The sequence below is a fragment of the Taeniopygia guttata genome, chromosome 4, assembly GCF_048771995.1.
Source record: "Taeniopygia guttata chromosome 4, bTaeGut7.mat, whole genome shotgun sequence".
Taxonomy (NCBI): domain Eukaryota; kingdom Metazoa; phylum Chordata; class Aves; order Passeriformes; family Estrildidae; genus Taeniopygia; species Taeniopygia guttata.
Window position 1 is genome coordinate 41985063 of NC_133028.1, and position 27357 is coordinate 42012419.

The 27357-nt window shown below is 40.1% G+C and overlaps 2 protein-coding genes and 1 long non-coding RNA gene across 8 annotated transcripts in view; 1 reads left to right on the plus strand and 2 right to left on the minus strand.

Moving 5' to 3' along the window:
- Window positions 1-94: 94 nt before the first annotated feature.
- On the minus strand, window positions 95-7019 carry LRAT (lecithin retinol acyltransferase). Of its 2 annotated transcripts, XM_072928457.1 has the most exons (3): window positions 5733-7019; window positions 5170-5257; window positions 95-3830 (listed from the first exon to the last, which is right to left on the minus strand). In XM_072928457.1, the coding sequence occupies exons 1-3, from the start codon at window positions 6273-6275 to the stop codon at window positions 3730-3732; spliced, it is 732 nt and encodes a 243-aa protein (XP_072784558.1). In that variant the 5' UTR covers window positions 6276-7019; the 3' UTR covers window positions 95-3729. The 2 variants fall into 2 exon arrangements, with proteins under 2 accessions (XP_072784558.1, XP_002196512.3); XM_002196476.7 differs by having other exon boundaries at window positions 95-5257; window positions 5733-7016.
- Window positions 7020-10362: 3343 nt separating this feature from the next.
- Window positions 10363-27357, minus strand: part of LOC101233224 (uncharacterized) — a 58183-nt gene continuing 41188 nt past the window's right edge. For 2 of the 5 annotated variants that reach the window (XM_030271466.4, XM_030271465.4), the window contains exons 16-20: window positions 24587-24698; window positions 19754-19837; window positions 18113-18236; window positions 13146-13236; window positions 10363-12208 (exon numbers count right to left, since the gene is read on the minus strand). In XM_030271466.4, the coding sequence (XP_030127326.2) occupies window positions 12134-12208; window positions 13146-13236; window positions 18113-18236; window positions 19754-19837; window positions 24587-24698 (486 nt within the window). In that variant the 3' untranslated portion in view covers window positions 10363-12133. Of the gene's footprint in view, window positions 12209-13145; window positions 13237-15149; window positions 17740-18106; window positions 18237-19114; window positions 19155-19753; window positions 19838-24586; window positions 24699-27357 lie in introns of those variants that run through there. The other 3 variants (XR_003960068.4, XM_030271467.4, XM_030271468.4) reach the window with 3 other exon arrangements.
- Window positions 23809-27357, plus strand: part of LOC140683964 (uncharacterized) — a 30483-nt gene continuing 26934 nt past the window's right edge. The window contains exons 1-2 of the long non-coding RNA XR_012055679.1: window positions 23809-24125; window positions 26210-26319. This is a non-coding gene — a long non-coding RNA (uncharacterized lncRNA). The remainder of the gene's footprint in view (window positions 24126-26209; window positions 26320-27357) is intronic.

Sequence of the window (27357 nt, forward strand, 5' to 3'; positions counted from 1 at the left end):
AACTAAGTCCTGGAAGTAGCCAGAAATCAGAGATGATTATTGTCGTGGTTATAGAAATGAGACAGGGTTAGAAAGAAGACACTGTAGCCAATAGTTTGGGAGGTACAGCAAGTTATCTGCTCTAATTAAGAGGATTTGTTACAATGAAGGCAACAGTGCAGTAAAGAAACAGACCCCTGATCAAACATAATAGTATCTCCCTTATTTCTACCTGAAAATTTTATTAAGGACTTCCAGAAACGTCCCAGTCTTACATCTAGAGATCTGTTTCTGACTGCATCTGTTTCCCATTCTGAACATCATGGGGACCAATAAACCATGAGAAGTGACACCCTCCTTTAGAGATTCCAAACAGAGCCTGTTCGAACACAGAGTGGGCAGAGAGCCATTTTACACTTCTAACTCACTCATAGGTGTCGCTTGACTTGATTAAAAAAAACCCAATAATCACTGTTCTGACCATGAGACTAAAACTAAAAAACGTAAAGGGTAGCTACCCCATAGCCTTATCCAAAGTCTTGTGAACTCCTGCAGGATGGACTGAGAAGATCCTAGGAACAAGTCACAGTGTACCGCCACACAGTCAGAAGATGGACCACCACCTGTTTTATCTATTAGGTTAGATTACAGCCTGTGGCATTGATGGTATACTTCAATTTAAGGGAAGACAAGTTAGTCCTTTTAATCTCTGTGCTAACATGGAACCCCACTGCAAGCCTCCTAAACTCCAGCTGGGCACAGGAAGGCAGACACAACGCTGTGGCCTGCATTTGAGTCTTCAGGCACACACTTCTGCATTCACCAACTAGTCCTTCACCACAGTTAATATGCCCTACCCTTGCAAGTAAAATAAACCTGTATTACCTGCCTATCACATTCCCACTACTTTGTTCAGACCAAGCACCAAGATGTAGGTGTTGTGATATAGTTGTAGGGACTTTGCAGCTGATTTGCTCCGAATCACATTAGCACAGAGCAGCCACCAATAATTTTGCAGTTTACAGACTCACAATAAAGAGGCAACTTCTGAAACAAAGCCACACAGCTAAACAAAGTTCTCTTATAAACAGGGAAAACATAAAAAAGCTACAGAAAGTCTTACAGAAAGTTTTCCACCCTGTGAGACACAAAACAGTAACTCCAAATCCCCAGTTTTGTGGCAGACAGAACTGTGGTACTGGAATAAATCTAATTCTGCCTTAAGCCTCCTAAAAGTCTCCCCACTTGCCCCCTTCTCCCACAGTCTCTGAGCAGTCGGGACCATATCCTAAATGTTCTCTTGACTTCAGAACTGAAGCTACATCACAGAACATACCAGAATATTTTTTTTTAAGAAATTATGCCTAAAAAAGCCTTCAAATACTTTTAGTGTTCCATTCCTGCAGGAGAAGAGATTGTTCATTCTACCAGCACAATGCTCTGAAAGATTTTTGTAAATCTGACAAGAAACCAGAATGCACTACAGCAAAGAGCTTCAAAACTTCTAAGCTTTTCTATCTTCACTTCTCATTGGAAAGCTCATTCATGACAGTTAAGTACTCAGATGAATAGAAGTCCAAAGTTATTACAAATTATAATGAGTGACTTCTCCAAGTCACCCGAAAACTTTCATTTCAGTGGATAAAGGAGATGCTAACTAATGACTGTCTAACCACTGGTGTGTGATGCTTTATTTAATGTGAGAACATACAACAAATAATACAGCACTATATAATTTCTAGAGATCACAGTTCTAATGTTTCTTGTTGCTGCAATTTGCATTCTAAAACCTGTCTGGACGATGTCAAGTCACACACAAGTCTGATTCCCTCTTCCCTACCTCCTCAGCCTTTAACAAGTATTACTATGATTTTGTTTTCATTAAAAGCCTTAATGGTATTTATATGTAGCATTCTCCTTAAGCACAGGAGAATGCAGAGTGAAATCAAGCAGCAGATGACTGTTCACCACAGAATAAGTAATCATTCATTTATGTTCCAAGCTAAAATAAATGGAAACAGAAAACCAGAAAGCACACTGTTCTAATGTCTTCATTCAGTAACTTACCTTTTTTGTTCATTTCTTCTAAACAAGGGTTTTCTAAAAACATTTTGAACCTTACTCATTTTATTTTTGTTTTCCTTGGAAAGCCTGAAATGAAACATCTATCCTTTAAACATGATGTCTTCACTATTTGCCTCTTGCAGTGGCACAGGGTGATGGTTATACTCGTTCATTACATATTCTGGTTTAACCACACAGCTTTTCAAAACAGCCCCCACAGCTGTGGCTCTGGATTTACACTCCCCATTACCATCACTTACAGTTACCGATGAACAATTTCACTTCGAAGCACACACATTTCCCCAACAGCTGAACTGCTCCACAGTTTTCTGTGTTTTTCTTATTATAACTAGCTCCTTTATTTCAATGGCATCACAGTTGAGCTCAAGTCTGAAATGCAATGCTCCAGGTAGTGCTTATTTTTACTCAAGTAATTACAGAAAAAAAAGTTGACACTGACATTTACCAAAATATTTCAGAGCACAAACACCACCCGCTGAGCTGAACACAAAAAGTCATGCCTGCTACTCTTGTTTTTCTCCTCAGAGTATGACTGACTTGACTCATGCCTGACTTTAACAAAATTTCCAGATCTTTGCTAGAATTACAGTTGGTAGGAAAAATGCCTAAACATGCAGCCGAATTTCTGCTCCTATGCCATTATTACTCTGATGAAAGGATACAGCAAGACATTCTAGACCATTTCATAGCAGTTCATAAGTTTAAAACTTTATATGCTGAAGGAAAATTCTCTACTAATACATCTGAAAGCCTGCAAAGAACTGCTTTCATTTCTCTTGTAGACACCTATGAAAATCCCAGTTTAGTCGATCTGGATGCTTTTTACTCAACAGTGTTAGCAGTGCAGCAGCACGGGTCCTTTGATACTGAAGCTAGAGCAGGAACATTTCTCTGCTTTCCAAGAGTCCCATGTGTGATTTGGTTACTGGTCATGACCCTGTTGTTTATTGTTTATGTGGATCGTAAGAATTACTGGAATTCTTATAAATCCCAATTAAATAAAAGGTAAAAGAAAAGCCCACCTGTAATCAGACACCATGTAACTGCATGTTAATGGCCTGTTCAGTGCCCTTCTGGGATACCTTAGAGTAATGCTACAGCATTATACTCAATTTCAAGAGGCCAGTAGACATTTTCAAATGAATAAAATTTATATAATTAGTTATGACTACAGCCCATACCTTATTCACAGCAAGTAAAAAAAAAACACATTGGAGTTTATGTAAATACTACTAATGCATACACTACGAAAAAGTAACTTATGTTAATTAAAAAACACCTTAATTTCAAAAGTTTAACAGAAACAGTTACACTGAGCATTGCAATCCTTCAAAGCAGAATAGAAGTTGTTTACAAGAATCCAGCAGTAATTGATATCCAGCTGCTTGGAGCTGAGCTGCCGACTGAACATGTTAAAGCTGGGCTGAAATCCCCTATTTGATGGCAGCAGGAGTCATGCTGATCTTTCCTATGAACTGGAATTTCACCCCAGTCCTTACATTCTTCATCGGTTATGGTGGAGCAGCCAGAAGATGATGATTAGAGACTAGCCAAGTAGACTCTCAGTTCTAAAAATCCAACCTTCAAGCATCTGTAAGGTCTAGGGGAAGGAAGAGGGTGTTTCTAGCACAGTTAAAAGAAGTCTCTCTAAAAATGGGCAAGTGGTCATTTCAGCAACAGAGTTGATAGCAGGACACTGCATAGCATTAATAGAAGTAAATCTGAGGTTGAGTCCTTGGTGAAGACACCATCATATTGGCCTTTAACTAGAAAGGAAGGCAAGCACAGCATGTGAACAAGTAAGCACATGTATGCACACAAGGCATTCCAAAAGCTGAACAATTTCTCTACATACATAAAAGACCTTGCTAATAAAAAAAATAGCAAAGGTTTTTAACATTTAAATAATTGCCTGCAGGAACTTGATTTCAAACCCAACTTTATACATTCTTGATAAACTGAAAGGCCTCAGCATTGAAGATAAAACATTTCTAGCACCAGCTACTGGCTTGAAAGTGAATACTTACAAAAGATGAGTATAGAAGACATGCTGTCTTTCACTGAGAAAGTGTATTAAGGCAATACCCAAAATCACAATATAGCCACCTCAGAAACTGTTACAATGATCCCTAATACCTTACAGCACCTACACAGGTTCCACTGCTGAAGAATGGTAGGAACTAAATTGGTGTCTGTCCTCTTCCTCCCTGCCATGTGCCCTGGAATTCTGGAAATGTCCCAACATCTTTACATCACTAGTTGACATAAAGCAAGCAAATTTCTTCCTATAGCTCCTAAATTGCTCTGTAGCCATTTATATTAGCCATATTAGCCACTATCACTGGCAAAGAAATTGGTGAGGAATTGCCATCTTTCCTTATCGCTAAGCGAATTTAAAAGTTGTTCAATAAGGTAGAAAGTGTTTACACAATTAATGCAAATGACAGATTTCTGAACATTTCCCAAAAGGGAAATTACTTTAACCGGTCTGGCCAAATGTGCTCCCGCAGCACCCAGCTCAGGGTTGGCTTTTCTTCGTTGATCTCAGAAAAGAGTCAATTTACTTGCATTTCCACCAAGGAGTATTTTAGGTATGGAGACAGTAATTTCTGAATATACACTATATCTATAAAAGAAAGACGTAAGCAGTTTATTCTCCATTTCCATCACTTTGTGGAATTCCATCATCCATTTTTATTAATAGTTACAGCACCCAGCTATGCAATTAAAAAAATGAAGAACATGAAGGATGCTATTAGAATAATTTTTGGCTAAAGACAAGGAGCAGAACTGCATCGCAACCCTACTTTTTCCATGATTTAAAGGTGTGTTAAAATATACCAAGATTTTCAGGAAATCTGTTATTTGGCTTACACAGTAAGCTATGCCTTGTGCACTGTGTTCTAGACAAAGTTGTATTTTAAAGTGGTGTACAAAGTTAAGAAACTTTGTGTGATGCCAGTGAGTAATGTATGCTTTCATAAATACAGTACTATACATCCTATATACAGACGCTGGATGGAAGACTCCAAGAAGGCTGTTAGCCAGCCATCCAGAGAAAGAAGGGAATGAAGATGGTGGGGAGTGTGGTGGCAGGTGCCACACCTAGGCAGACTATTGACGCTAGTCCCACAAGCACCGATGCAAGGACGCTCCTCTGGTCCCGAATAATCATCTTCACAGTCTCACAGAACTGGGAAAAAAGAAAATGCAAAAGATGAGATTTAAAGAAGAAAGCTTTGGCTGCAGAGCTGGTGATGCCCACTCTCTCGGGGCAGAGCAGCGGTTGCTACCTCAGCTCTCACACGGGCTGTTCGGAGGGAAGGGAAGAGGGAAGAGCTAGACTGGCACCGCATGACCCCCAGCATTAACCCCAGTACTGCCTGTGGCTCCGGCTAAAACCTGTAGCTTCAGAGCATTTTAGATGCGTACTAATTGTTCTACTAATTCAGCTTCGCTTTCCTCGCCGCTTGAAGCCAGCTGAGGCCAGGCTCGACGCCGTCCCGAGCAGCCCCGCGCTGGCGGCACTGCCCGCTGCGGGAAGAGCGGCGGCAGCCGCGGCCGGGCCGGTACCGGCACCGCGCCCGGGGCCCGCGGCGGCTGCCGGCCCGGCTCCGGGGAGCGGGGCCGCCGGGACAGCGGCAGCGCCGCCGCTGGCCGGGCCGTACCTTGTCTGTCTGGAAGCTGACGGGGGCTCCATATCGGCAGTAGGTGACGAAGTGCTCGCAGTTGTTCCAGAGCAGGCTGTAGGCCGTGGCGCCCACCAGCTTCTCCGCCCGGCGGGCCGCCTCCTCACTGCCCAGCACCTGGTCCTCGAAGAGCCGGTCCATGTGGTTGACCAGGATGCTGCCGCCGTAGGCGAAGTCCTCCACCGTGTCCACCCGGACGCTGGCCGTCCTGGCGATGACGCCTAGGATGAGCCGCTTGTTGGTCACCACCTGCTGGATCTGCCGACGGTCGCTGGTGATGGAGGGCAGGATGTCGGGCATCAAGTGGGCGACGCGGTTCTCGCCCAGGTATATGCCGAAGTGGATGAAGAGGGTGCGGGGCACCTCCAGCAGGTCTCCTCGCTTGAAGCAGCTGGTGTCGTAGTAGCCGGGTGCTGGCGGTGGCGTTTCCCCGCCGGAGCCCGCGGGCAATGGCCGGATGTGGACGAGGACCATCAGCTTCTCCAGCAGCAGCGAGGCCGCCTGTGGCACCGGGTTCTTCATGGTCGGTGGGTGAAACCCTCGGTGCCTTCGACCAGCCCCTGGCCCAGCTTTTCTAGGCTACCGGCGGGGCGGGGCGGGTACCCGGGCCGGCCCACCGGGTGAGGGGCGTGCGGGGAGCGCCCGCCCCGAGGGCCGGCCGGGCTTTACCGGGGCCGCGGCGGGCACCCGCAGCCGGCCCGGCGTCCCTCGGCCCGGCCCTCGGGGTGGCGCGGTGCCCGCAGCCCGGAGCCGCCCGCAGCTCCGCCCGTCTGCCGCCCGCGCTGACCAGGTAGAAGTGCACGGAAAAGTGTGGGTAAAGCCCTTCACCCTCCCCGGGGGTGGGAGCGAGGGGCTCCCGGGGCCACAGACGCTTCGTGCACCTTCCCCCGCCGGCGGGACCTGAGGGGCTCCGGGTGCCCGCCCCGGCCAGCGGCGACCGGATCGGATCGGGGGGCCGGCCGGGCTGCCACGGTGCTCGCATGGCGGCGGGACGGGGGAGGGAGCGTCTGTCATCCCTGAAAGGCAGACAGGTCTCCGAGGAGTAGCGGCAAGTCACATTTATAAACTAATTCGCCCCAAAGGCCCGTCAGCTAAGAGTGGGAAGCGGCGGAGCGGCATTCCCGTGCGTTCAGTTTCATGCTAATCCATTATGCAAAAGGCTAAATCCTGGCAACGGAGCCCACAAAGAACAGCCCTGTCAGGTTAACAATGCCACCCCGATCGGGGCTCGGAAGTTTCCGTAACCAAGCAGATTCCCGCTCCTCGGGGATGGCGGGATGATGGATGGGACAGACATTAATTTTACCTGGAAAATGACAGGGCTCGGAGAGTGGCAGGGGAGGTGGCCGTGGCTGCAGCCTTTCACCGAGTCCCCGCCGCCGCGCCCTGGCGCGCTGCCATGGATCTTTGTTCGTGCCGCAGCCGCTCCAGCCGGGAGCTGTCCCTCCGGCTGCAGCGGGGAGCTTTCGCCTCTGAGACGCGCGGAACGGGCGGAGGGAGGGGGAAAGAGGAAGGAATATGCGTGTAGGAATGCTGGAGGCGTTTGGTGGAGCATCTTCCTTTAAACTCGGGCAAACACTGCAACCTCAGGATGCCAACTACGAAGCGGGGAAGCGGGAAGAGAAGCGATGGTGTGTAACAGCTTGGCAGCTCTCCACAGGCAAACCGCGTTGAAACAGTAGGTTATTTTTCTCTCCTCAGTTTCTTTAAGCTCTATGGAACACGAATGAGATCTCCAGACCACCCCAGAGCTGTAGAATCCCTTTGGTCACACCAGCAAAAGAAGAGAAAATGTTTACTATCCCTTTCTTTCCATTAGCAAACAACTGTGGTATGATTCGGAAGGCAAAGGGGATGCAAAGGACCTAGCAGGTGAGAGCCTTCTACCCTCACAGATTCTGAACCCAGGTTCAGGATCTTGTAAACATGAAAGCTTATTGATGAACCAAAAGCAAGTTTTCCCACTTCCTCAGTAAAGAAAATATTTCAGGGGAGGAGGTTACCTCACAACTTGTCAACAAAAAACAATAGCTGGTACCCTTCTGTTTCCTCCTGCCTGGAGCACAGAGGAGCTTCCTAGGAAGCTAAGACTATCCTCACCTTGCTTCATCTGCAAAGAAAGAGGCCCCCCATAAGCTCTTGTTCACTTGCTGATTACAGGCCAAAGCTCCAGCACTGCTAATAGGGGGATCAGGCCTTTGGGATTTTCTCTGGAGTATCAGCCAAATTTTTATGCAACAGAGGTTTACCCCTCTCAAGACCTCTACTTCACATCACTTACAAAAGAGAAAATACCTTTTAGAAAATACCTTTTATGATGCTTGTACAGGAACTGTGTGGATTAGCCACCAGACACAAATGATTATACAATTAAATCAGTGTATTTTCAAATTCAGATGTTAATATATTTGGAAGGTTTGAGGCTTTTGCTACTAGTAAATAAAAATGGGGGGGGGGAAAGAAAAGGAAGAACTTCTCTTTTTTAATTAGTACATTTTTTTAATGGATGGGAGAAAAAAAAATTTAAACACCTCATCCTCATAAAGGATCTCACCCCTTTGGTGATGGTCACAGCAGGTGGTCTAGAGCTGGAGGCACAGAAGGTTGTCAGACTCCACAAAAAGTCATGGCACAGAAATGTTCCTGTCTCCCTCCTGTGTGGATAAGCACCATTCCTGCCCTGCACTGCCCTCTCAAACCTCCCCCTCTCCCATTCCCTGAAGCTCTCTAGGGAATGTCTGGTCTTTGATGAAATAGGTGGTAGAGATGCTTCAGTCCTACAGTTCAGGTTTCTCTTCCCTCTCCAAAGGTAGGTAAAGGAATTCAATGAACTCCCTAGCAGATATAGACACTTACCAATGGGATCTTTCACAGGAAGGCAACCTTTGTTTGCTTTCGTCATGCCAGTTAGCTTTAATCCTAAAATCACCAGGGTCCATTTCAAGTAAATCCAGAAAGGAAACCAGGATGAAACTGAAGAAGAGGAATTGCCATGGGAAGGAGACTCGAAGTCTTACAGCATGGGAGGGTTTCAAAGTAGTAAGGTGAAAGATGTGACATCTCTGCAGTGTAATTGCATGCCTCAGGGACTGAAGAGCCTCCTCTCTCCCTCCCCCCAACCACGCACTCACTCACTCATGCCCAGAAACCCCAGTGAGCAAGGCCAAAAGGCATTACAGAACCAACAGATCTGTGGAATCCACCCAAGTAGTGAATACTTTGCCACTACCTTGCAATTGTTGTGAGCATTACTGTGTGCAAAGCACTTAATACAACATATCAAAGTATTTCCTGAATTAAACAATTCAGATTCTTGAAAAGCAACCTGCAACCCAACATTTTCTGCTTTCAAACACAAGGGGCTGCACTTCTATTACTGTCAAACTTCCACAGTGCAATGTAAGGTATACTTACCGTAATTTTGCATCTGAAAGAGGGAAGAAAACATGTACTTTAGTGTATAAACATCTCTACTGGAGATGGCAAAACTAAAAACATACATTGTGCATCAAACACTGGCACATCCTCTTGGGTGACTGTGTAATAGCTTTTGTACCTTTAGTACACAAATTTAAGTGGGAAAATCACTCTGGAATATTAAATATAAACAAAATAATTGAGGAAGTATTTGTTTGGACTGTTAATTGTTGTGGAATAATTTAATCGATAAAGCCCATGCTTTATTTTTGAATTAGGCTAAGATGCAGTAAGAAAGCTGTGAGAGGTAAGAATGCAGCCTTTGTTTAGTAGTGCAGATGAGCCAAAGTACAAAAACTTAAGTAAGAGGTGTAAGCCAGTTTCCATTACACTGAAACTCCTGTATTAGAAGGAACCTTATTTTATGCACTAGACATTACTATTTCCATCCTGCTCTCACAGTTAACACAGTACGGAAAAGGCAGGAAAGGCGGGGAGTTGGAAGGGTATGTTCTTGCCTATATGAGGAACAGACCTGGTTTAACAAGAGGGCAAAATGAATTTTTGAACTGACTGAAGTTAAACCAATGCTGACTGCATACATGCTCACTTTTGTGTATATTTTACCAAACCTTTCTCAATTGGTCACGTTTTACTTTCAGATCATCTAGGACTGCTGAAATAAGTATAGTTGCATGAATTCAAAACATGTTAAGGCATTCAAGGAGAATAACATCTTCGGATAGGGACTTTTGGAGGGTATAATTTGCAAGAATAGTATCTAAAAAGTAAAGCCATTTGGTTTAAGCTGGTCTGCTGAAAGAAATAATGGACAGAAAACATGTTTGTGAAGGATGGTTTAATAGCATCCATATGGGCTACTCCACAGATAAAAAATAACACCTTTATATTCCCATATCCAATCCATTTGAACACTATACCATTCCTTCCAGCAAATTACAGCTTCCATTACAGAGCTGTAAGTGACCAGCTCTCCAGCAAGAGTATAGTTTACTTTTTTGGTTTTTGTATTTAACAAAGACTAGGGACAGAACAGAAAAAATCTGAACAAAGGGAATCAGCAAGACAATACATGAAATTGGCGGCAGATGAAACAACTCCAAACAAAGAACCTCTGAACTAAGTATCACTTTCTTCGAGTAGAAGAAACCACATAAACAACTAAACCAAATTTATACCTTATAAATGTTCACTTTTATTTAGAAACTTTTTGCATACACATTTCCAGAGTCACTTAAGCAACATATTGAGTGAACTGCAAAAATTTACTGTAGCGTTTTTATCCTTGTAGGTTTGCGACTGAGGTCTATCACTTTTTCTACTTCTCTCAATAGGCTTCCAAATTATTAAGGAGAGTTTTCTAACAAACAATGACTGTAAACATAATAAAACCTGCATGCCATTTTCCCTCTGAAGTTATTAACTTGGCTATTTTTCTGCAATGAAGTAATGACTTATTTTTTACAACCTGACAATCATGTTGTACACATGGACAGTACCTATGACTTGCTCAGGCAATAATTGTTTAGCTGGATAAAGCATTCATTTATGATACTTTCAATCAAATGAACAAAACCACAGAAAAAGTGGGAACAATTCACTGCATAGTCCTCATTAGCAAGCAAGAGGCCAGGAAATTAATAACAGTGATAGACAGCACTGGAAATTTAGGAACTAACAGACAGGTTTGGTGACAATTAGAGTACTTGTTTCTATAATTTTGTCTGCTATTAGTTTTGTCAGCACTGAACAATTAAAACAATCTCACCAAAATAAACAAAAATATTAATTTCTGAATATAAAATGCCTGAACACATGGAATAATATTTTTATGGCTTCTGCAGAGAAAATACAGTTATCAGAACTTCCACCTTGCTATTTTCCCAGAAAGCACGATACAGATTTTTAAATCGCTTCTTAATGAGATGAAGTAGTTTAGAAGTATCTCAATTTTAACATGCTAATCATATTGTGCAGGAAGGGAGATGGAGAGGTGTAACTGGGAGTTAGAAGAAAGAGTACACTGCATTCAATATGGTTTTCCTTCACAGCAGAAAACACCTTTTTGTGGGAAGGACAATGCAAATGAAAGTCAAATAAACTTAATCCAGGCATGACTCTGCTGCATAAATCAAGGATTTAATAGGTCTGGAACAAAACCACCCAGCCCTGCTTCACCTCTGCCAGGATTGCACCACCACAAGAAGGAATGAGCAGGAGACTCCCCTTTCCTCATCTTCAAATTTATTACCACACTAAGATCTGAAACTTACTACTACTCAGTGCTTTCAACTGAAGGATTAATTAGTAAAAGATATTGGAAAATGTAATAAAAAAGTCTGTCATTAACCAGACAAAGTGCTGGAAGTTTGGTGGATCACCACCAAAGGTCAGCATTTATGACCAGTCACTGTATAACAGTACCAGTTATTACTTTTCTTTATTGCCCAGCAGGGAAAACTGTTCCCCAGTACCAGACAGTGCTGCCCTCCCAGCAGTGCAGAGCAGGTTACCCAGCCTCACCAACTGCAAAGGACAGACACAGCTGACAGGACAGCAGTCCAAGCGATTTTCAAATAAAGGATAAGAGAAGGAAAAGAGAGATGGACGGAACAGGAGGTAATTTCCATCTTGAAATAAAGATTATCTTGTCTCATAATTAAATGCTATGTTGCAATTTAAATAATTCTGTTTTTCAGGAAATAAACTGATTCTTCATCCACTGTATTATCTATACACAAAATGTTATCAAGCACAGACAAAGCTATTAGTCTGGTATTAATGAAAACATTTGCCAATCTGTGCCATATAGCTAAACCTGTGAGAAATAACTGTCAAATTTCTACTCTATAGCCTTAAAGAAAATCTCATTCAAGAAGCCAGTTCTTGTTTATAATGTTTTTATACCACTTAGTGTTAAAAGCATATATATTAAACACCTGTTATTCTATCAGTGATTTTAAATCAGGAACATTTTTAATCTGAAAATCCAACAGCATCTGTCCAAGTGCTTTACCCTGTAAGAAAAAGAACCAAACCAACATTTTATTTTACCATCTAAATATACCATCTTTTTAAAATAATTTTTTAAAAATGTTTTCATATGAGTGTTTTTCCTGTAATCAGGGTGAGAATTCATTCTAAGCTTCTTGAGTTTTCAAGCATCCAAATCTGAATAGACTGAACAGTGTCTTCCATTTATTTGGTACCTAGTGCTAAAATCAATTAATTTGAGGTTCAATTCTATCTATTCATACATAGCACTGCCTTACTTGTGAGCAATCTTCTTGACTATGCTGAAATTATATGCACATGAGCATTTCTGAGCCTATGAACACAGCTGTGCAAGTCATAGCACTGCTCAGGATCTCATCTTCAGGTTTAGATGTTTTAAATATTTAATAGCCAGATTGTACATTTAAAAAAAATTCTTACTTTCAGATTCACATAAAATCATCAACACAAAAGACCTCATATCCATCTGCTTTTCATGTTTATATACATTATTTATCAGTATTTTAACTATAGAAGGCATAGGCTGAATGAGGAGTTGTCCTACAGCATGGTTCCTGTATACACCTGGAAACAATCAGAACTGTCTAGTAAACCTGCATTTTTCAAAATGAGAAAAAAGTTTGATATTAAATTCTGAAATTAGTTTCTGATAAACTAAATTTGTTGGTGCATCAAAAAGACTGGTAGTCTTCAAATCATTAATGTTCTTTATGATGTGCTATCTTATTAGTACACATCTTTTTCACCAAATATTCCAAATCCACTTTCTACTTTAGCATGTTGTTTTCAAACCTTACAAAATTAAATAGACAGTATCTATTAACAGGAAATTAAAAGGAAGTGGTGTCAAACCCCAAATCTCACAGTTCCAGCCCAAAAGCTGGTTATAAAGGGACCCATAAAAGATGACTACATTAGAATTACTGCTTTGATACATGCCTGTGGGTCACTTCTTAGGGATGCTATACCACCACCACCAAGGGAATTCTTCAGAACAAAATTTAATCCATGGATTCCTGGTAACTCATATCTGTAAAATAAAAACCGCACATTATTTCTCAGCAGATTTTGGAAGAAACACGTATAGAGAACATCAAACAAAAACCAGCATGCAAAATTTTCATGCTTCTGATCACATCCCACTGCTGAGTCAAGTCCAAAAGGTAACAAGATTACACAAGGCCTTTTTGTTCCTTCTTCGTACTCCAAATTACCAGCCCTTAATAGTTTTAAAGCTGGACCATAAGGTAATCATGCTCCTCTATTCAAAACTCACCAATTTCTAATAGGGCTGTTTCTAGAGTTCTTTGAGTTCTTTCATTCTATGAGTTAAAGTCCGCATCTGCAAGCTAGAGGTTCAAGATCCAATATGAACTTGGACAACACGATGGGCTAAAGAAGTATTTTTATTGGCTCATAGTTCTGATACTGAAAAGTACAATTAACTTAATTCCTGGAACTCACTTTTGCTATCAAATGCTGCCAGCTAATTGGAGAGACACCTTCTTCATTACTGAGAAACATCTATGAGTCACTACGTCAAGTCTTATGACGAACAGGTAACTTTATGGCAAATTCAAATCGGAGCTTTCCTGGAGCCGTGTACATTGTTCGGATAAAATTTTATTTTAGTGTGACAGACCTGTGTTTCTGTTCCATCACCAGTGTAAGCATTTTTCCATCTTTGCTTTTGACTGGTGCAGTTCCAATTTGGAAACTTCCATAGCAGTTTGGCAAATAGCTCTGTGGTTTCCTATTGTTTCAAATTCCATAAATAGGTCTACACTATATTTCCATTTGCCTCTCCTTGCACTGTTTTGTCATCTTCCTTCTATTGTTGGTTTTCTTTGGTTTTGCTTTCCTCCAATGTTTTCTTCATCTAAGTACCCAATAGCTTTGCTTTAATCCACAGGAAAGGATTTAAATCAGAACATCATCAAGCCATGAGGAATTAACAGAGAAAGATGATACCCAATTTAAATCCAGCTTCCTCCAACATCACTTATTTTTTAGTCACCTACCCGATCGTCATCTGTTTGGGACAGATTCTTTAAATCTTTCCCCTAATACAGGTGGAATTTCTTGCAATGCTCTTACGCTGCTGATTTTGTCACTTTGAGGTTTATCTCTTTCAGTTCTTTTGAGAACTGTGAAAACCATGGCAGTTCCTGGTATTCACAGCCCCGTCTGCCCTTTTATCTTGGGCATATGACCTAAACCTCTTGAGGAAAGTGATGATTGTGGTGAGCAGTCTGGCAATCACTTCAGTTCTTGTTGTAGAAAGTAAGTAGTCATTGTAGTGTCTGTGTCTGTCTCCCAGGCAAAAATATTTAATTTCCTTCTATTTTTTAATTTCCACACTCTACTTTAGTATTAGTATTATTAGTTCTTATTAAGAAAAAAAATTGGTGTCAGCATTCTGCTGCCCTTTCTCGAAAACTAGTTGACAGGCACCATTATCATGCTTAAAGACAAATCCACTGGGAAGGCAGGAAAGTAGAGTAATCCACCAGTGCTCTATTAGACAACACAAATATGAAGAATAAAGCAATTCTACAATAAGTTACCTACCTAATTTACTGAATTTAATACTATAATCAACTATATAGCATAACTCCACAAAATTTTCTAAAAAGCTAAATAAAAATTGCCAATCACCACATACCACGAAAGCCAGAGATCTACCAAAGCAAAGGAGTACACTATAAATGTTACTCTGAAAAGCTGACAAAGATTTCCAGGCAGCAAAGAATTTCACAACTGAAGGATGTCTTCTCAAGAACTAAACCGATGGAATTTCAATTCCTAACATCTCATCTTTCAAAAGAAGTGTCATGAAAATCAATAAGGAAAAAGAAATCAAGAGAGAAACTGAAGAGCATATACAAATAAGTGGAAGAATTTCATTTCACTTTCTGCAGTAATTTTGGCAGAGAAAATACGTAATACAAGCAACAGATCTTTATTTGGAACACTATAACATGGCACATTCATTTTATTTATTTTGAGAAAATATTTACAGTGGGATAATGTTGCGAAAATGAGAATTATAAAATAATATACGAAGGCCAGCATCTTCATTAATTTAAGGCTTGTCTGAAGCATCTGAGCATCCAAAATATTTCCACACAGAAAATAAACTTCTACAATAAAATGAAGAAAAACTACTATAGCCATTATAATAGTCTTAAGCAGCAACAATAGACTGACCAAAATGCTGGCAGGCATTTACTCAGCATAACTGAACAATTTAAGCTTAATTAACTAAGATCTAAAGGAAAAAAAAATTATCTAATTGTACAGCTTAACTAAATGTTTTAAGAGCTGCTTTTAAAAACACAGAAAACACATAAACCTTTCAAAGAATACTCTATCTGTGACAGAAACCAGTAAGACAAGGAATATTCACTGTTCTTGCTGAATTCCTATGCTTATGCACAATGGAGTGCCTGCTTAACTACTTCCTTTAAAGTGCTGTCCATAATATTCAGAGAAGTCAGTTTTTCAAGTGAATGTACCATTAAAAAGCATGGAAGTAATAATGATACAAAATTATTTAAAGCATTTAAACCAAGGAAAAGACAGGATTATTTTCAGCACAGGAAAGCAGGAGCCAAGTCCATAGGCTTAAAGAAGTGTTTGCATATGAGATATACTGTAGAGAAATACTTATTTTTCCTAACAAATGTATGTAAAAAAGCATCTAGAAGGATCAGCATCCACATTCCTTGTTCTTCAGCTCTTGGTGAAAACATTGCATAGGAAGAAATCAGCTGTCAATTTTTAATACTTCTGAGCATTGAAATGTTCTCAAAACGTTACATATACCACATTTCAGAAGATGCAAATAACAAAATGTTATAGGATAGTTTTACTGTCCTTAAATGACTGACCTAGTACCACTGCACAAAAAGTTTCTTGTTCTCTGTCTTAAGACACTCAAATGTACTCCAGCACTCTCCTGTGGGAAGCAATCACCTGAGGATTGAAAGATCATCTTTTGCTACTATTATACCTGCAGATCTGGAAGTTTGAGTTTCAAAATACCCTTTTCTCTGTTTAGTACACCAATTTAATGCCTCTCATGAAAAAGCATGAAAGGCAGCTGGTTAGCAGACTCTGTTCTGCAGTAAGTAGAACCATAGTTGGTATGTTTATAGTAGCAAAACTAATACATAGTTTTTAACTACTCACCATTTAAATAAAGGAAATGAAGGAAAATCAGACAGTAAGACAATTCTTTTTAATGACAGTTAAAACTAAAAACTAAACAAGTAATTTAAAAAGAAACTACACAATCTGAAGCACATGAGCATAATCCCTATAATCCTAAATATTTCCACAAAAGGTTTTATTCTTTTTCCCCAGTAGCTTTCCAATTCACTCACAGAGCTCCATTATCACATCATTAAAGGAAGCCAAAACCACAAACAGATAATCTAATTAAACAAATTAATTTGGCTTCATCCAGACAGAGCAAATTTCTACTTTTATTTATGAACATAAACAGCATTAATGAATGACAACGAATCAATTTCTAGAAGGATAATTAGGAGGCATGACACTATTTATTTCTTCTCATCTCTACTCTGTTTCCAAGGAAATTCAATTACAATTCTTAATATCACAATTTATTAGACACATAGATTTGCTAGCACTTATGAAACAGTGGGCGAGATCTGCACTGAGCTGCTTATGAAGACAAAACCAGCACTTACAATTGAGAGATCAGCTCTCCATCTCTCCCACTCCAAGCTCTCTCTGAGCTTTGAGCGGTACCTTTCTGACTCAAGCTTTTTGAACAAACAAAAAGACAGTGAACAGTTGATCCATTACCCGTGGAAATACATAAAGGATTCTGGCAAAATCTCCTTATGTGCAGCATAATTGACTTTGTATCAAAACATGTTTTAGAAGGCTTTAGAAGAAGGTTTGTGGCTGTATTCAGCTTTTACTTGTTTTCAAAAAGATAAAAAGGTTGAAAATCTGTTGACTGTTTTACTGGCCATCCTTAGGAGAGCGAGCTTCATTACCTCATGCTACAACAGTACAAGAGCATACAAGAGCAGTGCATGTTTCATTCAGTCCTAGGAAGGGCCGTGAGCATCAGCCATACCACAAAAATAAGAATATTACATATGTTGTCTGCTGGCAGAGGATATTCTTTTGTAGATGAGTATCACAGAAGTGTCCTGTTCAGGATGTATTCTCTTTCAAATTTTAAGATAAATTAGCTATGCTTTTTCTTTAAATTCTGGCTTGGTATACATGGCACAAAAGTGGGTGAGAGTGAAGTACTAGAAAGAATACTTTAGATAAAGTGAGTGAACTTCATAAATACTAAAATGCTTTGCAGAAACAGGGACAGTATGAGGCACATTTCTGATGGATTATCTGGTAAGTTTGGGCTCCAGACTACAGTGGCTGTGTGAATGTATTTCATGTAGTGTTTTACAGATTTCTAGCTCTCAGTTCAGCAGTGGCTCAGAGGCTTGGGAAGCTTCAGTTACCAAGGCTCCTGCAGATTTGGGAACTGCAAACAGTTCAAAACCAGTGTAAAGATAAATTTCTCAAAGGGCATTGGAAGCTATTTCTAGTTGGTAAAGACATTCTGTACTGGAACAAAACAAAGGAACAGCCCCAACACTACTATGCTAATTCTGAGAATTTAAATGCCTTCACTAAACAGATTCACAGCCTTTGTCCAGCTTCGAGAGAGGCCCAAGTTCATGTTCTTTCTCAGTGACTATGCTCAAGTTATTTTAAAAGGCAAAGGAAGATACATTGTATTTTCATTGGGTTTTTTAATTTAAGTTTACAATATTTATGTTAACATATTTTAAGGTAACTTCTGATACCATCATGTATCTACCATACAACTATGGGCTGTGCAGCAAGCCACTCACCTTGTTACTAGCTCTTCTTCTGGTTTCTCGTGCTCTAAAAGGTGTTGAAAGTAATTCTCCAGGGCTTGAGCAGTTAAAGTTTTCTTTAGGTATGGATAGTAGAGGGGATGCCGTGCTATCACACCTGTTAGGCATTAACTGGCATTAGCTGAAATAGGAACTGTTAAAACCAATTTGTATTTATCCTTTCAAAACCAATTTGAGGTCCTCTGCTTAACTGAAACTGTACATATGGATCCCCTTTAATGAGCTTCTGAATAAAAACCACAACAGTATGACAGCTCTCCCTCTGTCAGTAGAGATGTAGGGTAGAGCATGACACCAAAGAATGCTATGTCACCACTAAGTGATCACTGGATTTTTTCTGCTGCAAACAGTCCCTGCCACTGAAAGACACCTAAAGAACAACATCATCACAACAAAACAACACACAGGCAATTCTCTTCCCTTAAATGGTTTGCAAGACTTGGATATTTAAGTAATCACAATTAACCACAACGATCAGTGACCAAAAGTTTGGTCCTTACCCCACCTCTTGCATGGGAATCTGACATAAGTACGACAAATCACAATTACATTTTTATTACTGTAAATATGCTTTATAAGCTTCAGCTAATTTTATGCTGAAGCTGAGGTACCAGAGCAGGATCAGGAAAACAGCTTTGTATCACTGGGACCTTTCTATCTGGACTTAAATTAGAGGTTAAGTTTGTTGTTGTTAGTGTTGTTCCTTAGAAAAACAGCAGTGTCTTTGTATCTGAAGCAGTCTATTACATATACATCATTCATGATGGCAATGCTACACTCCAACAGTGATCAATCACAGAGAAAGAAAAAGAAAAAAAAAGGAAAAAGCAAAAAAATCAACATTGCTTCATTCTTCAACCCAAAAAAAAACTAGTTTCACAAACAAGGACAAGAAAACTATATTCCTGAATACAAATGAACAAAATTCATCAGTTTCAGCATGACAGCTAATAGCAAATCAAATCCCAAACGCACCTTTAATTCATACTGAGCTTTGAACACCACACGCTCTCATCTTCCAACAAGTAAGAGAGCCAATTGTTGCATGCAGAAGTAAGGAATAGAAGGAATTATTAAACAATGCAAGAAGCAGCACAATCAATGCAAAGAGACTGCACACTGAAATATACCATTTGCATTAGCAATATAATAATGTTCTTGTACATATGAGAAAAACTTTAGTATTTCCTAATACTGTCAATGTTTTAGCCATACACGTGTTACAAAATTAATGTATGAAAAGATTATACATCATCAGACAACCAAGAAATTATATTATGTAATATATATACATGAATGAGTAGCAACTGATGTGTAAAAGAAACCTTAAAAAGACATTTCTTAACTTCTGGGAATTCAACTTTCCAACCCTAAACAAAAACCGTTTTAGTATGACATGCTAGTATTTTTTCTTAGTACCTCAGATTACAAAAGCTGCTAATGAGAAGAATACCGATATTTCGTTAGTAAAATCCATACTCAATACATAGTCTTTTGTTTCAGTACAATTATAAAAAAGGTCAAATGATGTTTAAACAAATTTAAACTAGCACTTGATATGTAACTCTTATGAAAACGTTACATCACTTCAGAAAGCAAAAGAAAGAAAAATACCTATGTTTGCAGAATTGCCTTTGTCTCCACTTCTAGTATAAGCAAGCTCTTCTAAGCGGTAAGTATGTGGACCACTTGGCAGATCTGTACAACATAAAAATGAATTCATTTTAATGGTGCTACAAATAATTGCATATTTTAAAGCAGTAACTATCAGTTTAAGTGCATGCTTTTTGCACTGTTTGCGCTAATCTGAAAACATTTCCAATCCTTCTTCTCATAGGAGCACCTAGAGATAAAGAGGTGAGACTGGGCAACATTATAAAGTTGATCCCTCCTGCTCCATCTCCCAAATCCATTTCACTTTTTTACAGCCAAATGCTGTACCAGGCATCCCCTCTTCCATGACCCTTCAATAGACATCTTGGCCTTAGCAATGCAGTACCTCCAAACGAGGCATAGCAGCTGCTTGTCTTTTCTTGACTAGCCAGTAATTTTTGTCCCCTTAACACACAGATCTCTGCTTCCAGTGCAGCTGGAAAATACCTGCAGTTGCTCCTGTCCTGATAATTCTGTAACATCTGTTTTATCTGCTAATGCCTGTAGAAAACAGTAAAAACTTAAATTCCTTTTCAAGACGACGCATCTCTCACTTGCATTTGCACTATACAGCTTCTTAACCAGCTGTATAGAAGAAACCTAAGATTTCTTTTTCAAGTTACTGGTTTTGTAAATATCTTAGTATTATATAAGAAAATGTATGCTTTTGAAGAAGCCATACTTGATTTTCTAACTTGTTGATGTCTGAGTATTGGATGTTCAAGAAACAATGAGGTTGTTGCAGTTCACCGAATGAAGTTCGCATGAAATATTTTTATCCATCAATTTAGCAAAAAGCAAACCCTCTCCTGTCCAAATCCAGAAATTTAATATTGTGGGATTCACACAGTATATACCTGAGATTTGACAGTTAAATTACACAGCACAGACCTCTTGCAAGTGTTGATTCTGAGAGTAGGAGGCTGTCACCATCTAGCTCCTATTCTCTAAAGCAAAAGATGAAGCACCCACTCTGCTAATGAGTTCCAAGTTATTTGTTGATCACAACATAAGACAAACTTGAAGCATGGGCTATATCCAAGCTTTTAGGCAGTGAGAATCGAGTAATTTTCAGTCAGTTTTGCTTCTGATCCAACTTTCCTACAGCCATATGAACTCTCCTGGACTCCTTGGCTTTTCAGTCTCACCATCAATAACAGACTGACCTCCACTCCTGACTCACAGTAAATTTCTCATCCCTCAGTCCTTCTCTCCTCTGTCCCCTTCCTGTCTTTTCTTCCATCCTTTTGGACACAAGTGGCAGTTCTCCCCCTCTCTCTGCTCCTTGGACACCAGTAGGGGGAACATGCAGGGCAGGGAAGCAACAACCTTCCTGCTTTGTGGCAGCTTCTGGTGCAACTGCTGCTGATGGCAGCCAGAAGAACAAGTTACAAATGTCCAGAATTTAAAGGAATTGAATATACAAGGTCTTGTAAATCAATTGTTCTGGACTAACTTCATGTAGCAAGGCACAATGCAATTTGAAAATACATCAGTCTGTCCTTTTTGTACTATTATTGCTTCTGCTGAGAATACCAAACTATTAGGGTTTTTTTTTTCCCTTTTTAAATTTTGTTTTGATTTTAGGGAGTAGGAGACCCAATATTAAAGATCTTATGCTCCAAATACTGGCCTGGGTCATCACTTAGAACACAGTGCACCTACTATGCAGGCATGAGCAGATATGTAGTCTGTGAACTGCATCAGGCCATCAGGTAAACCCACCCGTAGCTTAATCATCCTTACCTTCAACTCCTTCCTGCCCACAGAAAATTGCTGAGACAGACATGAGGCAGGCTGATCTGGATAAGAAAGAAACTATGTCCAAATCCTACTGGCTGCAGTTCTCACTGACCCTCTCTGTGGCACTGGCAGCTGGACAGATCCCCCAAGTCCATTTGGATATGGGGTGGGAGATATATTGGATAATAAAAATGCCTTAGTATTACATGACTCGCAATTTGTACAGTGTATCTGTGTTTGGTTGAAGCAGATCAGTTAACACTCACAAGAGGAACTCTGCTGGCACATGTGAGTGGCAATTACAAGGAAAACAATGAAAAACTATGGGCTCACCACAGCAATCTCTTCTACTGGCACACCTGCATCAGAAAAATCTTCCCACAATCTGCCCAAACAACAACTTATCAGCACTGACCTGCTTTAATTACTGTTTTATATTATAAAACTGAAGTTTTATAATATATATTGGGTCACTGTGAAAGGTGAGCTGAAAGAGTGATTATGGTTCAGTCGGGCACAATGGCCCCTCAGTGGCAGAAAGTCAGAGTAACATGAAATTTGAAGAGGTTAAAGCATACAGTGAAAAAGAGGAACACAGGAGGTTTGTTTTGAGCTTGAAGCTCACAATATTTTCCACATTCAATTGCAAGCAGAAATGTGCCAGGAAATGTGGAAATGTGGCAGAAAATATTTAAGGGTGTATTTATTTAATTGGGGAATATTATTTGTGATTAAACATTTTCATTGAGAATGGATCTGAAAGTCCAGCTGAAGCTCACTGCTCATTTTGGATAAGACTACCATACTTTATACAGTACAGAAATCACATTAATTTCATTCAGTATACAATTCAAGCCAAAATGCAATGCTTTTTCAAATGCTGAAATTTGACAATATCTAAATCACACAAGCTACAGAAATCTTTTCCCCATCAGACATTTTACACAGTCAGTCTCTGACAATCTTCCTTTAAACAAAATCAGTTCAAGTCAGTGTTTCTGGTGTTCTCATTTATTATTACCCTAATTGATTTATCTTTCATGATCCGTTTATCAGGAAATTGTTTTTATTTAATAAACATCTTAAACAAATCTATGTAAGAATTCCCTTCAAAGCTAGGGAAAATGGTAAATACAAATTCCACCATCCCAGAAGCACATCTAGCACATATTTTAAATCCATTTTCACATATTTCTCTTATCTATTCAACAACAACTAACAGTCCCTCACCCTTGAGATAACCATGAAACTAAGAAAAATACTTTCCTCCTTTCTAAATGCTTACAGAAAATGCTTTAACAGAAACTATTCCTTCTACAGTCTAACCCATTTGTCTTTCTCATCCATGCAGTCCTACATTAAGCCACAGAAGTAGGTAAGTATTTAGTCACATGCAGGGACTAAATTTATATTTACAACCAAGGGCAAAAGTTTAGAGATGCTTCTCAGGGGAAACAACCAGAGAAGTTCTCTGTCTCTCAAAACTGCAGTTTTGCCTGAAGAATTCAGTAGTTAACTGGTTGTGTCAGGCACCTCAGAAAGTTTTCTCAAGTTATAAAAAGGCAGTAGGGAGTCCAATAGCTTTTTGCTTCTCCAATATTTAGCACTGTAGTCACCTTGAAAAAGACCCCAAACCCAGGACCTTTATTAACCCTTTCATTAAGCAAAACAATGACTTCCTATTCCTCAACTTGCCCAGTCAGATGGTGGGCTGTGCATGCTGCCCTCCTGAGAACTCCCAGGGAGCAGAGAGATGCTGGTGAGACATCAGAGTTCCAATAGACACAAGAGCTGAAACCTACTTAGGAGTTTAAATTATTTCCACATGGTAAAAATCATTCTATTGAAGAAATGTTTGAATAGATGGGGAAAATTAACACATGCATGGCAATCAGGCATCCACTATCAGTGGCTTATATAGCAATAAACACAAAGTCATGTATGTATTTCAAAATTTCTCTATGTGATACAAACATTCCCTACTAACTCATATTAGTTGTTACACTGTTCTATTGCTAGTTTTGAGAAAACACTACTCAACCTTTATCTGGAATCCAGAGTAAACCTTAACATGTAAATGCCTTAATAGCATTAATTTTTTTTAAGTATTCACAGACTTTAATACCTGAATTACTCTTTCACCATCAGTATTATTTTCAGAAATTTTTCTAACTTGTTATTTTTAGGTAGAGTCATCTGATTCAGATTTCTAAATGCCTAGCCACAGCTTTAAATTAATTCGCTCAGTTCTCTGGTAAGCAGAAGTAAGATAATGAAGACTGTTTGGACCAAAAGGGAATGATGGAGCTTGCTATACTTTAAGAAATACTGTATATAGTTCAGCCATTAGAAATAAAAAACAATTTCAGGTGTCTAGCACTTTTAATAATTGCTTGTATGAGCAACTCTGATTTAACACTTCCGTTTCATTGCAGACATCCTGACCTGCTCCATTCGGCTCACCAGTTAGCCCTTCTCAAGGTTCTTTTCTTTCTCAGACAATTTGGTTAGACAAGTCTAGCAGCAACACAGCAACTATCATGCTGGATGATCACCCTAGAATGGTTGTTTTTAAAGTCACCAGTTCCAGGTTGGTCCCATTCTTGTTAATTTTGTGAAGGCTGCCATATAGAACAGGAGCGAATTTTAATTATCTAAGTGCTGTGAGTCCGTAAATCATTCTGTTCGTCTGTCCTCTATTTTGAATGCTATTTTGATATACGATAAATCCACTATTCTCAGGATTCAAAAAAACTAAGATTACAGTATACTTTGAAAGATTTCAATTTCAAGTCAGCATTACATAATCTTCAGTTGTGTTTAAGGCTCAGAGGTTTTTAATAAAACTTTACTTCCATACTTGTTGCAGTCTCAAATAGATGTTATACTGTATGACACTAACCACCTTCCAAGAAAACAGTTTGTGTTTTGTAACAGCCATAAAAATGTATCATATGAGGAGGCAAAGTGTATTTCACAGACAGTAGCTAATACAATTTGCCAGGAAAAAGATAGCAAATTATAAATTTGCAAATACAAAGATGAACATACCTTTCAATTCACTGCTAATCTTGGGTAGATCAAAAGAAACCACCTCATCTGATGTAAATGTGAGATCCTCCTCAAATATCTCAACATGCTGCCCATTTAAAAATAGGTTGATCTGTACAAAGAACACAGATTTTCAAACAGTCAAATCAGAAATCCATTGCAATGTGAATAAATAAAGCATATTCCTAATTAAGTACTGATCTAGTAGACTTCCAGTAATAGCTTTACGGATAAGGCTCTGTTGCTCCCTTTTAAAAGGTTACAATACAATAACAATTCAATATAAACCTAAAAGAAATCTTTGTTTAGGGGAAAAATTGGTATAAAATAACCCCAAAGGAATGCTCTCTCCAGTTTGATATTTTTTAAAGGAAGACAAATTTCTTTCCATCTCACTCTATATACTGCAACACTGAATGGAATTCTGTGTCACAACTCTTGACAGTTGAATCCCAAAACTTGAACATTTCCATCTTTTCCAAGATGCAACCCCCTTTACTTCTCAGTGTTGCTGTCTGTATTATAGACAAACTTCTCTCTGCATTCTGTGCTCATCTTCAAATATATTTTGTGAAAGCTGCTAATAAAATACAGCAATACAGGAATTTTGGGCTTGGTTGTTGCTCAGCAGCAACACTTAGAGCAGACTCTAAGTCAAGGACTTTTCAGTTTCCCATGCTCTGCTGGCAAGCAGCTGCACAGGGAGCTGGGAGGGACCATGGCCAGGACAGCTGACCTGAACTGGGCAGAGGGATATCCACACCAAAAAACCCAGTACGTAAATGGGGAGAGTGGGGAGTTGGCTGAGAGCTGCTGATCACTGGTGGGGGACAAGCTGGGCATTGGTCAGTGGATGGAGGGACACTCTACGGGAATCACTTGTATTTCTTGGGTTTTATTCCCCTCTTACTTTTTTGTCACCTCCCTTTTAATAACACCAACAACTACTACTTTGTTTTAATTATTAAACTGTTCTTATCTCAACTTGTGTGATTTATTTTTAACCATTTTTCCCAATTCTTCTCCCTATTACACTGGGGAGGGGGGAGAAGGGCTGAATGGCACTTAGTTGCCAGCTGGGAATAAACCTTGACAAGACTTTTTCATGCCAAACGTGGGGCTTAATGAGTTGAGATAACAGATCTCACTAGAATATGTTAGAACAAATTTCTTACAAGCATTCATTGTATTAATTTAATAGCCAGTGGCAACAATTACTTATTTGCTCTCAAAGTTGATGCGTTTGTTTCTCAAGTTCAATTATGTACTGCCTTACTTGCAGTGTGCGTTCTCTGTTATGATGTTTATCACCTATGGAAACTGAGCTGAGGTTATCAAGCTGTACTTTGTAACACTGACTAATTATATGATATAATTGCTGGTTGTGAAACCAATCTGGTATTTGCACTCAGCATTGCTGTCATCCCTGTACTTGGGAGTCATCTATCAGAAACTATTGATAATTATAACTTTTACCTTTTCTCTTTGGAAAATTGGACCGTGGAGGGGACACACTTCCCTTCCTCTTCCACTTATCCTCCAGGCTAATTATAACAGATTTTGAGAATCCTGAATATCCTAGGATGTTCAAACTAGCATGTTCCTATCATTATATCTTCACAGAATCAACTAGATTGGGAAAGACCTCTGAGATCGAGTCCAACCTATGATCCAACACCACTATGTCAACGAGACCTAAGTGCCACATCGAGTCTTTCCTTAAATGCCTCCAGGTACGGTGACTCCACCTCCTCTCAGGTAGTTGTAGTGTAAGATAAGGTCTCCCCTGAACCTCCTTTTCCCCAGGCTAAATAACCACAGCTCCCTCAGCTGCTCCTCGTGAGACCTGTGCTCCAGATCCTTCACTAGCTTTGCCAGCTTCTCTGAATGTGCCCCAGCACCTCCAAGTCCCTCCTAAGTTGAGCAGCCCAGAACTGGACAAATGACTCAAGATGTGGCCTCACCAGTGCGGAATACAAGGGGATGACCACCACCCTGGTCCTGCTGGCCACACTATTGCTGATACAGGATGCCATTGGCCTTCCTGGGCACACTGTTGGCTCATGTCTTGTGAATCTGTTCCAGGTCTTGTTCAAAGTTTAAACAGCTATTTAAGACTATTTCTCAGAGATCAGCCCTGCAGAGAAAGACTTGGGAATAATGGCTGATGGAAAACTCAACCCATCAGTGTACGTTCACAGCACAGAAAGTCAACTGAATACTGAGCTGCACCAAAAGGAGTGTGGGCAGTCAGTTGCAGGAAGTGATTCTCCCCCTCTACTCTGCTCTTGTGACACCCCACCTTGAGCACTGTGTACAGTTCTGGTGTCCCCAAAATATGAAGGACATGGACCTGCTGGAGCAAGTCCAGATGAGACCATGTTGATAAAAGGATTGAAGCACCTTCCCTGCAAAGATACACTGAGGGAGTTAGGGCTGTTCAGCCTGGAGAAGAGAAGGTTGTGTGGAGACCTCATAGCAGCCTACCAGTATCTGAAGGAGCCTATATGGAAGCTGGAGAGCAGCTCTTTGTCAAGAACTGTGGTGACAGGACAAGTGCAATGGGTACAAATGGAAAAAGGGGAAATTTAGATTAGCTATTAGGAGGTAATTTTTCACTGTGAGGGTGGTGAGACACTGGAACAAGCTGCCCAGGGAAGATAGGGATGCCCAATCCCTGGAGGTGTTCAAAGCCAGGCTGGTTAAGGCCTTGAACAACCTGGTCTAGTGGGACGTATCCCTACCTGTGACAGTGAAGGTTGGCACTAGAT

Excerpts from the sequence above, each read along its gene's own strand:
- LRAT (XM_072928457.1), bottom strand. The coding sequence starts at position 6,275 with ATGAAGAACCCGGTGCCACAGGCGGCCTCGCTGCTGCTGGAGAAGCTG. Across the intron at positions 5,258-5,732 it reads TCAGCTTCCAGACAGACAAG|TTCTGTGAGACTGTGAAGAT; the intron begins GTACGGCCCGGC and ends CTTTTTTCCCAG. Across the intron at positions 3,831-5,169 it reads AGCGTCAATAGTCTGCCTAG|TTAAAGGCCAATATGATGGT; the intron begins GTGTGGCACCTG and ends CTTCCTTTCTAG.